Below are 13402 nucleotides of genomic sequence, written 5' to 3'. Positions count from 1 at the left end.
AGTGCTAGTCTGTGTTTTGTTTTGTTTTTCGTCCCTTAAAGTGCTGGTGAATTCATGCAGGCATGCAATTTGGCTTGTTAATACAAGCAAAAGGAGCCAAAACAAGCACAGCATTAGCAGCAGTTTCTGCTGTGTGTACGGGCCTCATAGTTGAACAAGTTGGACTTTTTGCACACCATCCCATTATACAATATCCTTATAAATGGTGCCTTATGTCACATGATCAGTTGTGTTGCTTTGTTGTGAAGCATCTGTATATCCATTTCATTGCCTGTGCTTCCATGCTATTGCTAACCATCTTATGGCAAACGAAGGAATGAAGCCATGGCAAGTATAGAAACACTCACACACAACAATGTGTACAGTACTCTATAATTTCATTTCTGTTGAAGGTATATTGACACCTTCATTATGAGGGACCCTGCTCTTCCACTAAGAATGTACTTCTTTTTGTGACGGGAAATTAGGACTGTGTGCTTTTCTGTTTTATTGAGTGACTACAATTGAGTAGTCAGACAGAGCCCAAAAAACCTAAGCTAAGATCTTGAAAAGTGAGTTTTTCCTGTCCTCCATTTCGTAAATTTCATCGTGCATCATCTATGAGTTGATTGGAAGTAAAGATAATGAAATAGCTTCTGTGTACTGGGGGCCAGAGTCATATGACACTTTTGTCAAGCGATGGAAATGACAAAACTGGAGAGAGGCTGTTTTAAGTAGGACACCTGTGTTATGAGCTGATTTGCTTTGAACTGAAATGTGTTAAGGGGAAGAGTGTAGGAGTACCTGGGGGTTTCTTCTCGGGTCTTACCAGTAATACCACTTTCCAGAGATCAGTTCAGTTTCCCTGCTAACCTATAGAGAACACTGATTATCAGATGTGATAATCTCTCAAGACATTTCCAGGATTCCAAGTTGACCCAGAGCCATGTGGGCCTAGGAACAACTGTTTCTGGGACTGAAAACAGTCTGTTTTCATTTGATTCTGAGTTTCGGTCTTTCTTTTTTTTAAAAATGTTATCTTGTTTTTGTTTGTTTTGTTATTTTCATAGGTTCAATAGTTTACCATCCATGTCAACGTGTGCTGGTGTGCAGTCAATTTTGGTGATACCTAAAGCAACATCAACCAAAAGAAATGAAAAGAAATTCAAATATTTACCAAAGATATAGAAATGAAATCTTTTCCTATTTGTCTTTAAAAAGATAAAATCAAACTACAGTGATATCAGTGAAATTGATGTTCCTTTGCTCTTGCCATCTGTCCAGTGATCTGCTTGGCTCTGGTCTCAAAAAAAGGACAGAGGAGCAAGCAGACACAGAGTTTATAGTTGACACCCGGTGTTGTGTGGTACTGCCACCTTGTACATGTTATCTATGAAGCTCCATGCTTATTACTCAGATTTCAATTGTGATGGGCCATCGAGTTATCTGTCTATCTATCTGTCTATCTATCTATCTATCTATCTATCTATCTATCTATCTATCTATCTATCTATCTATCTATCTATCTATCTATCTATCTATCTATCTATCTATCTATCTATCTATCTATCTATCTATCTATATATATGAGCATCACAGTCATAATAAACAAAATTGGCGGTGCCAAAAAGATATACGTGTGTGTGTGTGTGTATATGTATATATATGTATATATATATATATATATACACACACACACACACACGCACACATATATCTTTTTTTCACGGTTTATAATATCTCCTGATCCACTTCCAAATTACATATTGTAAAACTAAAGAAATTATATTTTTGTTTTTGGAGGTTGTTTTTTTTTTGGTATTTGTTTTTCTTTTGTTTTTGCTCCTCATATACTTACTAACATATGGTATGAAGATGGTTGATGACATACAATAGGCAGAAGACTTATTATTGTTCAACTTATAAACTCTTTCAGTAATGTTATGAGGCCAGTTTTTTTTCAAGTTGTTATGCCAGAATAAACAAGATGTATTAGTGAAATAAACATCAGAGAGGCTTTGCTACAAATAGAAACTGCAGGAGCTACTTAAGATGTTGCAAAGTACTCCTCTTGATGGTATTCCTTGGTGGCAATGTAGTCGGCGCAGTCGCATTGTGGTGAACCCTTCTGCATCTTCAGCAGGTATCTCAGGGTCACAAGCGTTTCACCCCTTAGCCTGTACGCCGTGCCTGAGTGGGGCAGCAAAGACCAAATTAGCCTTCAACTGCAGAAGGGTTCCAACTGTAGGCTCTCATCAACCACAACCATCTTGAGCTGGTCTCAGCTGCCATGGCTATCTCCCCAATGGCTTGCCTCAGTTGTTTTGGTTCCAAACCCATCTTCTGTAGGAAATAGCGCACTGATGTTGCTAGGAAACCATGGCTGCCGACTTCGATGGGAAATAAGGTTGTGCACCATCCTTTGAAGCGAGCTTCATTGATCAAATCCTGGTACTTGGCTTTCTTCTGTTGGTGAGAGATGGCTAGCCTGTCCTCCCAGGCCACTGTGAGTTCGGCTACTAAGATAGTTTTTGTGCTCCTGGATAGAAGTACCATGTCTGGTCAGAGTGAGGTTACTGCCACCTCTTCCGGAAAGACAAGTCTCTTCTTCAGGTCCACTTACATCTCCCAGTCAGAAGCTTGATGCAAAATGGAACATGGGTTCTTGACAGTTGTTCTTGCCCAAGGGGCCTTATCTCCTTCCCTTTGGAAATTGACAAGTTGGGGTGGAAATGCCTGGTGTTTATTGGCTTTGACCCTCTGCAGGCCCATCCATTTGGCATTTTCTGTAAGGACCTTGTCATGCCTCCACTTGTATCAGCCTTCTCTCAGTGCTTTGGGACATCCAGTCAAGATGTGATTCAGAGTGCAAAGGGTTGCTCCACACTGCTTGCAGGATGGATCGTCTTCTTTGCGCCAGAATTTTAGATTATTTGGAGTTAGCAAGAGGTCAGCCACAGCACGCAGTAGGAAGGTCAACTTGGTCGGTACCCCAGAGTTCCTTCCAGGACAACGATCATTCGAGTGCCTGGTCCCACTGCATCCACTGTCCCTGGCAGGCGAGCCCTACCACTTTTTTTGCGGCAGTCTTCTTCCGCTGGCTCTTGGACCCTCTGTACCACTAGTTCTCTCTTCCCTTTGGCATTGGCCTTACTCCATCTCTTGGCATTGTAGTTTCATTGTAGTCCTAGCCATCCTTGACAGACTACCCCAATGATCTCCTGATGTTTCCAGTATGTTTCTGCTTTCCTCACTGCTTCCCGAGGCATCCACTTTCTGCCACACTTAATGGTCTTTTTAGCATGTCTGACTTTCTCATCCTCAGACAATAGCAGTGTGCTGACTGCTCTTGCCTTGGTGGCTTTGAATTCTTCCACCACTGGTGAGACTGGTAAGTGGAGCTTGGAGGTCTTGCTGTACAGGTTGACTGCACTGAAAGTTGGAGGGACACCCAGTCATCTTTGCAAGAATTTGCTGCACAGTCTCTCCATTGTTTCCACTTGAGCCATGGGGAAGTCAAATAGTAGGAATGGCCATTGCATTCTGGGTATGATGCCATACTGGAAGCACCACACCTTAAACCTTCCAAGCAGCTGGTTGTTGTCAGTTATCTTGAGCCAGATGTTTAGTTGAGCCATGGTTTCGTTGTCGCTGTCCTTCAGGGTGCTGTCACAATTTTTCCCAAGGCACCGGATTCCTTGTTCTTGAATCACTGGAATCTCAGCCCCTTGAATAATAAAGATGTTTTTTGTCAGCTTTCATTTCAGGATACTTTCCTAGCTTTAGCTGGGTTGAATTGCATCCGAGACCATGTAGCCATATTCTCTAGCGAGCTTAGGAGCCACCATGTTCCCTGGATCAATGGAGTCATCACAGTTATATCATCCATGAATCCTCTGCAGGCCGGATGTCTTATTCCGTCAGCCACTTTTGGCCCTCTACATTGCATTTCCTCCTGCCTTTAGTAGTAGGTTCATGGCAACCATTAAATTGAAATGATCATTATAGAACATAGATGTACCTCTTGAGGCTATAAGATGTTAAGTGGGTTGTGTGGATATTGCGTGTACGACAAGATTATGCAATGCAATGAAAATGAATAGCATAGTAATAGATATCTGTAGTAGGTTTATAGCGTAATCTTCACAGTAGGGAAGAGCATCGTGGGGATGTATTTAGTTGAGTCATTCAGCACAATTTCCATTGTTTTCTCATAAAATATGCCATAAAGGCATGTTGCCACGCAAAGTCCAAGGCCAACCAGCATTTTAGTTGATATTGCTTAGCAAATAAAAAGTCACACAGCAACGATTATGAATACCAGGCCCTCCAATATCTCAATTTCCTTATCTGAAAGTTCTTGTGTTTTGACAATAATATTTCTTCTTTTTCTGTCCAACAGAACTGCCTCATTAAGTGTGACGAGCTTGGCTATACAGCAGTGGTAGGAGACTTTGGCCTGGCAGAGAAGATTCCCACTAATGAGTAAGTGGCTGTTCTCTGCTGCTCTGCAAATCTGAGATCCAATCCCAGGACAGTTTAAATCATGAGTACAATATGGAGAAGACTCTTTTTTTCTACCTTTTATAATTACAATATTTACTGAGGTTGTTAATTTATACAGTCTGATCCTTTAAAGTTGCTTTTTCACGTCAAATTTGGGTGACGTGTGATCGGAAGAGTTTTTCTGTTCTTTTTTCTTTTTTTTGGGAGGAGACGCCTCAGAAAATACAGTCTCTGCGGTGCCTTCTTCAGGATTCAATTGGTGTTGAGAGACCATGTGAAGGTGTCTGTGATGTGTAAACCGAGAAATCTAAACTGTCCACAATTTCAACAGATGACCCATGGATGGAAATAGGAATGTGTTAATCTTTCTAATGCCAACAGTGATTTCTTTTGTCTTACTGACATTTAGAGCAGGGTTGCCAACTGTCCTGTATTAGTCGGCATGTCCCTTATATTGGGGCAAATTGATTTGACCCATATGTGACCTCCCTTGTCCCATACGTGACCTCCCTTGTCCCGTTTATTGACTGCTGCTCTACTCTAACCACTAGAGGGCACTCTCACGGTAGTATCAAATCTTATACAACAGCAGTAGCAGCAATGCTGATTATGGCAGGTGAGAGTTATCACCTGTCATCATCCAATCACAGCCCCCCTCACGCGCATCGGTTGTATATGTACAGTAAATGCACCAATTCCTTCAAAAACAGAAAAAGTTCCAGCAATGTCTGGTTGCTGTTCAGTCGGTTTGGCATGTGGAAGTATGGATTAACCTGAATATATGGATAAACCTGCAAAAAAGAAGCCTGTGTAGCTACAATAAGCAACGGGAAGTAAAAAAAAAAAAGACGTGAGTTAAGCCCGTCAGCAGTGACTCAACAAAAGCCTTCTGTACTTTATGCCGCAGGGAATTTTCAGTTGGCCATGGAGGTGAGAATGACCTGACTCAGCATGCTTCCACAGAAATGCACAAGAAGGCTACACTAGCTAAAGGTGCAAGCAATGTCGGTGCATTCTTCGTGGTGGAAAATTACAAAATTGCGGCAAATGAAGCCTCATATGTGTATCATACTGTTAAACATGGACTCAGCTACAACAGCACCGACTGTCCTGTTAAGCTCAACGGTGCATTGTTTCATGACCCAAATGTTGTGAAGAAGATGCACTTGGGAAGAACGAAAGCTTAGATGATCACAAAGAACGTTTTAGGACCAAAGACTGTGTGGGATATTCTGGATGATCTGTCCCCGACTGAAGGTGAGCCTGTGTTTTACTCGGTTGCCACCGATGCCTCAAACAAGGGAAATAGAAAAATGTTTCCAGTGTGCGTGAGATATTTTACTGTGTCTGATGGAGTGTAGTGCAAGTTACTTGACTTTTATGAGGCCAGTGATGAAACTGCAAATGGTATACATCAAGCTCGGATGAACTGTCTGGAAAAGTATCAACCGGATATGAAACACATCACAGCCTATGCAGCAGTTGATGCCAATGTGTCAACTTTGGAAAACACCACTCCATTTACCAGTTACTGAGCAGTGCCAACAGTCGCATTCTGAAAGCTAATTGTCCGGCTCACATGGCTCATAACACCTGCAAGCACGCCGGTGATCAGCTGTCAGGGGATATTGAGTCACTCATTTTAAAGATCTACTTCCACTTCTCAGTATCTGCTTCCAGAAGAGAGGAACTGCGTGCATTTTTTGCCTTTGTTGCATTGAGAGGTGTGAAATTCTGCATCATGTTTGCACGCGATGGCTGTCTCTTCATCCAGCTGTTGATTGTCTCCTGCAGAGCTGGACAGCTCTCACCTCATACTTCAGGTCCCTTGGGGAGACCTGTCCTGTGGCACTGAAGAGGAGTTTTGAGGACGAAGAAAAAACTGGAGCTGCTGAGATTTATCTGTGCTTTTTCCACAATGTGGGGTGTGTTTTTGATACACTCGTGAGAATGCTGGAGAAAACAGCGCTCTGCATCACAGATGTTTACGAGGAGGTGGGAAAATTCAAAGTGAAGATGCTTCAGTAGAAACGAGACAGCTTTTTTTGGATACCAGACCAAGCAGCTGATGGACAAACAAGTCTCAGCACAAAGCTCAAAGCAGCAAAAGGACTTTCTGAAGTTCTAGGACTCTGTTATTGCATACACTGACAAGTGGTTTCATTTCTCATCAGAAAATGTAATGATGAAACTGAAACCAATCAGCCTACATGAGGAGCTCTCCTTCACTGACCTGGAGCCGGTGGTGGCTGCCCTCAAAATGTCAGAGACAAGTCAGTATGGACCAACTCTATGAAGAGTTTTATGCTAGCAGGGAGGAAATACAGAAAGCCAGACAGGATACCACAAAATCCACCAATGAGAATTGGGTGGCAGTTTTCCAAAACACAGGGAAAGCCAACTTGATCAACATGTTCAGGATTGTGTTATTTGTCCTCAGTGTGCCAGGTTCAAATGCCTTTGTAGAGAGGATTTTCTCTCTGATGACCATTAAATGGTCAGACTCAAGAAACAAGTGCAGCACAGAGCTGATCAAAAATGAACTTCAAATATCTGTGAACTGAGACTTGTCATGTAAGGACATTTCTCTGGCTGCACAAAAGGACAAAAGACTGCTTGAATTGGTCAAGAGCAGTAAAAAATATCCATGGAAAAAGTAGACTTGGTGAGCAGAGGCATGCCCCTCTCTTCCTCTTTTGCATTAATTTTTGTTGTTGTTGTTGTGAGGGTCCAAGTTGTGATTTCCAACTTATTTATAGTTTTAGTGAGTAAGACTATGAAGCATTCATTCCCCAACACTGTTTGTGTACACAGAGGGTGCACCTTCTGTGAATCTCGGCTGTTCGATTCTTCTGCAAAACTACAGCATACAGAAGCTATTGTTACTTCTAGTTTGTAACTTGTAGGATTAACAAGAAGGGGATAACTTTTTCTAACCTACAGTGTAAGAGTCACAAGTGTTTTGACTTAGACTAATAGTAAAGGTAATAGGTAATGGTTCAAATAAAGGACTGTGTTAAAGGTACCTGCTGTAAATTAACAAGCTATTATTAAACCTACTGTATGTTACCAAGGCATGAGAGTTGTGTATTGATCTTTAGTTTGACTGTAAGAGATTAGCTATCATTATGACATATGGCTTAAAACAATACACTGTATATTCACACAACACCATACCCACACCGCCGCGGCACGTCACCTTTTATCCTTTATTTGGGAGTGAAAAAGTTGGCAACCCTAATTTAGAGAGAGGTTGTTATCATGGCACTATATGATTATATCTCCCACTTCCCTCCTATAGATCCTCTCATTGCCATTGCTTATTGGTCCTATCACTAAGGTGTCATCTGCGAATTTAGTGATGCTGTTATTGTCATATTTGGCAACACAGTCGTGTGTAAACAGACTGTACAATAGGGCACTGAGACAGCAGCCCTGTGGTGCGCCGGTCCTAAGAACTAATGTAGATGAGTATGTTTTACCTATTCTCACAGTCTGGGGCCTGCCTGTCAGGAAAGGCTGCCTGTCAGAAAATCAAATAGCCAATTGCAGATAGAGTTGCCCAGAGCAAGACCTCTGACTTTCAACACCAGTTTTGATGGTACACTTGTATTAAAAGCAGAGCTGTAATCAATAAACAACATACAGGCAGGTATTTTTCTTTTTAAGGTGTACTAGAAAGTGAGATAGCTTCATCTACAGATCTGTTGGAACAGTAGTTAAACTGTAATGGGTCAAGGGTAACAGGAATGATACATTTTATATATGATATTGTGGCAGGATGAGGAAAAACACAGGAGACGAAGGCGAGTTTGAACTTTATTCCTCAACTCCAAAACCAAACTGAAACGGGAACAACCTTGCACCAGAGAGCCCGGGAACGTAAACCACGCCCCCAGCTCACAGCCCTGCTGGGTGAGAGGCATAGCCCCTAGTGTCTGCCACAATATAACCAATCTTTCCAGGTACTTCATGGTAACAGAGGTCAAAGCAACATGTCAGTAATCATTAAGGACAGGGAGACAGGTGTTTTCTTAGGTACAGGCACAATGGTGGTTTTCTTAAAACACAGTGGAACCACACACAATGGCGGACGGGTTAAAAATGTCAGTAAAAACCCGAGATAGCTGAGTGTATCATGCCTTGAGGACACAGGAAGGGATGCCAAAGCAGGTTTATGAGCCGTAACCCTTTTAAAACTTTTGCTAACATCAGCCTGTGTCACCTGTAGATGGACTTCATTGGGTGGGCACTGTGCTGCTGTCACTGGGTCCAAGTTATGAGCTAAAAAGATCCCGCTTGTTACATTTACATTTTACATTTCACTTATTTAGAAGACACTTTTATCCAGAGCAGCAGACAAGAAAGTCATCATCTAGCACATGGATTTGTACTGTCATGTGTTGTTAATTTGTATTTGTTATGGGTTGGATTTAAAAGGTATGTTGTAATTTATAAATGTCGACTGAGCACGCCTTGCTAACACTTATTGAGCAGGAGATGGAGTGTTGAGATGGAACGTTCCACAACTTAGTGGGTAAAAGCCGCAACCTCGATTTTCTTTTTGTCTGCCTTAATAGTTTCTGAAAAACAAGATGGGCTCTCGGGTGACTTAAGCAACTAATATAACATTATCCCAACATTATGCCAACACAGCCTGATAGGAATTTCCCCCAGGACACTGTTCGCAGAAAGGCGTTTACCTAACAGTTTAAACACTACCTTCTGTAAAGATTTCCTCAGAAATGTTAGATTGAAAATGGAGCGGTAGCTACTAAGGGCAGGATATATATCAAGGCCTGATTGCAGTATTAAACACATTTGTGAGGATACCACGTTCCAAAGAGTAGTTGATAATCAAAAGTGCATTTGTGGTGTGTTAATATCAAGAAGTTTTTCTAGTCATACCACAATAGAGTGACCAACTATAAGTCTTTTTTTAAATACCTTCAAAAAGGTCCTCAAAAGTACAGCCAACAGTGCTGTAGCAAATGGTGATTTACCTCATCTCGTGCATGTGTGCATGCTGGTGATGATTTTGGGAAAAGGCATGAACAAAGTTGCTCTTGTAATCCCATTCTAATCTGTTAAGATTTGCCAAAAGAACCGCCAAAGCTACTTAGCCTAAAATGATTTGTAAATGTGATAGCCATTAGGAAACCCACTGCTGTTTTTTCAGTACAAAACAGATTGAGATGTACCAACTCTACCTAATTTGAATCCAAATAGATCAGACAAGATCAGCAGATCTGTTTCTACTAAGTGAAGGCCTGTATTCAGATCTGCACAAATATTTGTGCGGCATTTTAAAAGGCCAAAGGCCTTCTCTTAGGAGAGAATTATTATCCAAGTTGACTTAAATTGACTTCTGGCATGGAAACTCAGAGCGTTAATCATTATAATGATCAGAGATGATTCTGCAAATCGCTAACCTAACGTGCGTGCGTGCGTGCGTGTGTGTGTGTGTGTGTGTGTGTGTGTGTGTTGGTAGTGCTGAGGGAGAGAAGCTGGCAGTGGTGGGTTCTCCATTCTGGATGGCCCCGGAGGTGCTGAGGGATGAACCCTACAATGAGAAGGTAAGGTCCTCCACCCAGATACCTTACCTTTCACCTTTTCAATTGTTAATAACAAGTTGTGACAAACAGGAATGTGCTCAGTTTATATAAAGACAAGGAATATGCATGTGTGTATCTTGTGTGTCTATCTGTTTTCAGGCAGATATATTTTCCTACGGTATAATCCTGTGTGAGATCATTGCTAGGATCCAGGCTGACCCTGACTTCCTTCCCCGCACAGAGGTGAGTGATCATCCCCTCTTTACCACAGACCTACCCTGTAACCAAGAACTGCTGTGTGTGTGTGTGTGTGTGTGTGTGTGTGTGTGTGTGTGTGTGTGTGTGTGTGTGCGCACATGTGTGTGCGTGTGTGGCTTGTACACAGGTTGATCTCTGGTTTCCCTTGGGGCCATCAATCCTATAAAACCCACCACATTCACATTACATGACATTTCCACCACTCATCTAGTAATACCAGAGACGTATTAAAGTCACACTCCAGGCTTTTTTTTTTCCTGTAGATTAATAGCTGTGAAATCTCTTTTGATAAGAGCTTTTTGATAAGATATTGCAACTAGGAGTCAATCACTCTTTATATCATTGGATTTTTGACTTTCTACAGCAGAGAACACAGGTAGTCAAAATTAACAACAGGCTCTCTAAAACCCGGTACATAAAACCCCTTCAAGGTTGTGTACTGTCACCTCTCCTGCTGATGACACAACAGTGGTGGGGCGGATCTCATGTGACAATGAATCAGCCTACAGAAATTAGGTCTTTTATCTGATTGACGGGTGCTCTCTCAACAACTTGGAGCTGAACGTCTCCAAAACTAGAGTTTGTGGTCGACTTTCAGAGAGATAGGAAGGCTCTGCTGCCACTGACCATCAATGGTCAGGAGGTGGAAAGAGTAGACAGCTTTAAGTTTCTAGGAACAACAATCCCCTCCTCTCTGAAATGGGATGACAACTTGATCTGCATCATTAAAAAAAGCTATTCAAAGACTCTTTCCCTGCTACAGCTCAAAATGTTTGGTGTGTCTAGAAAGGAGATGCTGCAGTTCTACAGAGCTGCGGTAGAAAGTGTTCTCACCTTTTCTATATCTGTGTGGTGTGGCAACCCCACAGTTCAGCAGTGGAAGTAGCTGAGCAGAATTGTTTCCTCTGTCTCAAAAATCAGCAGCAGCAAACTTACCCACATCTCTGATATCTTCGAGACCCGCGTTCAGCGTAAAGGTCTAAAAATACTACAGGATTCCACACACCCTGCCAACCCCCTCTTAATAACTCTTCCCTCAGGAAAAAGACTCAGGGCCATCAAAACTAAGACATTTTGTTTCCTCAACAGCACTTACTGTAGAACCATCCAATTACTAAATCGCTCCCAATTCTGTCTGCATCAGCACTTTACGAAAGCAAAGCACTAACTACCGCTGTATTTTATTGTCAGGAATCAGCAACACTTAATTTGTTATTTCATTTCATGTACGGAAGTACACAAAATATTGTTTCCCCCAGGCCACAGCAATGCAACACAAAGACAAAAACACATTTCCAAAAACTACAAGAACTTCAAGAACACACATACTAACTAACACATATATCTAAACTAACTCATATATCCAAACTAAACAAAAAATAAATAAATAAAAATCACTGTCCAAGGAACGAACGCTAGCCAGGATGACTGTCGGAACTGCCAGTCTGTATAAGCTAGCAGTTAGCTTAGCCTGCCCCGCTTCTGCGTCCTGTCAGACCGCCCTTGGTGCTTCCTCCTTGGGCACAGCTCCAGGCTAAGGCTGTGGTCCTTGGGCCCATCGAACACAACAAACCAGGCTCCCCCAGCTGATCCAACACCAGCTCCCCAGCCAGACACCCTCGACACACCTCCCCGCACTCCACACGATGACACCAAAAACACCACAGTCAATGCCAAGCGAGGCTGCCGCCAGACCACCCTCGGTGTTATCGTTACTGCTGGTCTGCCCGGGCTAGCAGTTAGCTTAGCCTGCTCCACTTCCGAGTCCTGTCAGACTGCCCTTGGTGTTATCTCCTTGGTCGTAGCTCCAGGCAAGGCCATGATCCCTGGGCCCACAAGACACAGCAGACCAAGCTCTCCCAACTGATCCAGCGCCAGCTCTCCCAGCCATCAAAATAAGACAAAACTTAAACACAGACGTGGACAGAGACACTGCATGGACAGTACTGGGTGAGGCCGCTGCAAACGTGAATTTATGCTGCCATCTTCCCACGCTGGAAGCGGAAATGTTGTTTTGTAATTTACTTTATTTTTAAGCACCTGGTATTTTACTCTTATTTTGCATTAGAGTTTACATCCATGGATGTATGTACATAATGTTTTGTAGGGTGGGGGTTATGTGTGTTATTTATTTATTTAGTTGTGTTTTACGCTGTGATTGTTGTTCTGTCATGAGCACACTGAGGCAAATTCCCAACAACTAAGTTGTATGGCAATAAAGTATTGAATCTTGAATCTGAAAGCATATGCATTTGCAGAAGTTTTAATTCATTTCAGCCTGACATAGGTTAGATTTATAGCTTTGATTTTCTCAATAATCTTATGACCAATTGTACACTTCTATTTATGGCTTAATGATATGTCAGCCCCATAAATGTGAGAGTACAAAGATATTGTGTTGGATAACTTGACTTCATTGCCCTTATTAATTTGAATGTCAGATGGCTATAGCCGTTTGAGGTCAAATTCCAACTCATGTAATTTAGGTCACTCATGGAGGGACAGAAAGAAACAGGCCAAATGATTTGTCTCTAAATACCCACAGAATGCAAAATGTGTTCCTACTGTCCTATATTAACTATCCTTGCATCAAAAGAGTACACTGAGCCCTTAGACTGCATAGTACTGCATGCAAGCCCTGAGACTTGCAGGGGCCAAGTCAGTGTTTGTTCTGGCAGGGGTGCTATTGGCCCTTAATAATGCTCCATAACTGTTTGCCAAACATGAGAGCACAGCAATCAGGAGGACCATGTCAGAGGGATTTGTCTGACAAGAAGCTGGCTTTGGCAAAGGGGTTATGTCACACATCTGCTGTCTTTTCTCTCTCTCTCTCTCTCTCTCTCTCTCTCTCTCTCTCTCTCTCTCTCTCTCTCTCTCTCTCTCTCTCTCTCTCTCTCTCTCTCTCTCTCTCTCTCTCTCTCTCTCTCTCTCTCTCTCTCTCTCTCTCTCTCTCTCGCTCTCTCTCACTCTCTCTCTCGTAGAACTTTGGCCTGGACTACCATGCGTTCCAGCACATGGTTGGAGATTGTCCCCCAGACTTCCTCCAGCTGGCCTTTAACTGCTGCAATGTGAGTCTACCCCACCCCTTATCAAATGTGTCCGTC

At 42.4% G+C, this 13402-nt stretch overlaps 1 protein-coding gene across 1 annotated transcript in view; it reads left to right on the top strand.

Moving 5' to 3' along the window:
* tesk2 (testis associated actin remodelling kinase 2) overlaps positions 1-13402 on the top strand; it is a 63993-nt gene that overhangs the window by 38881 nt on the left and 11710 nt on the right. The window contains exons 7-10 of the mRNA XM_056292976.1: positions 4382-4464; positions 9977-10061; positions 10200-10283; positions 13280-13366. Coding sequence (XP_056148951.1) covers positions 4382-4464; positions 9977-10061; positions 10200-10283; positions 13280-13366 — 339 coding nt within the window. The remainder of the gene's footprint in view (positions 1-4381; positions 4465-9976; positions 10062-10199; positions 10284-13279; positions 13367-13402) is intronic.

This window comes from Lampris incognitus, chromosome 14 (genome assembly GCF_029633865.1).
Source record: "Lampris incognitus isolate fLamInc1 chromosome 14, fLamInc1.hap2, whole genome shotgun sequence".
In the NCBI taxonomy this organism is placed as follows: domain Eukaryota; kingdom Metazoa; phylum Chordata; class Actinopteri; order Lampriformes; family Lampridae; genus Lampris; species Lampris incognitus.
Note: the sequence above shows the minus strand (reverse complement) of the source record. Positions and strands in the feature narration are given on the sequence as shown.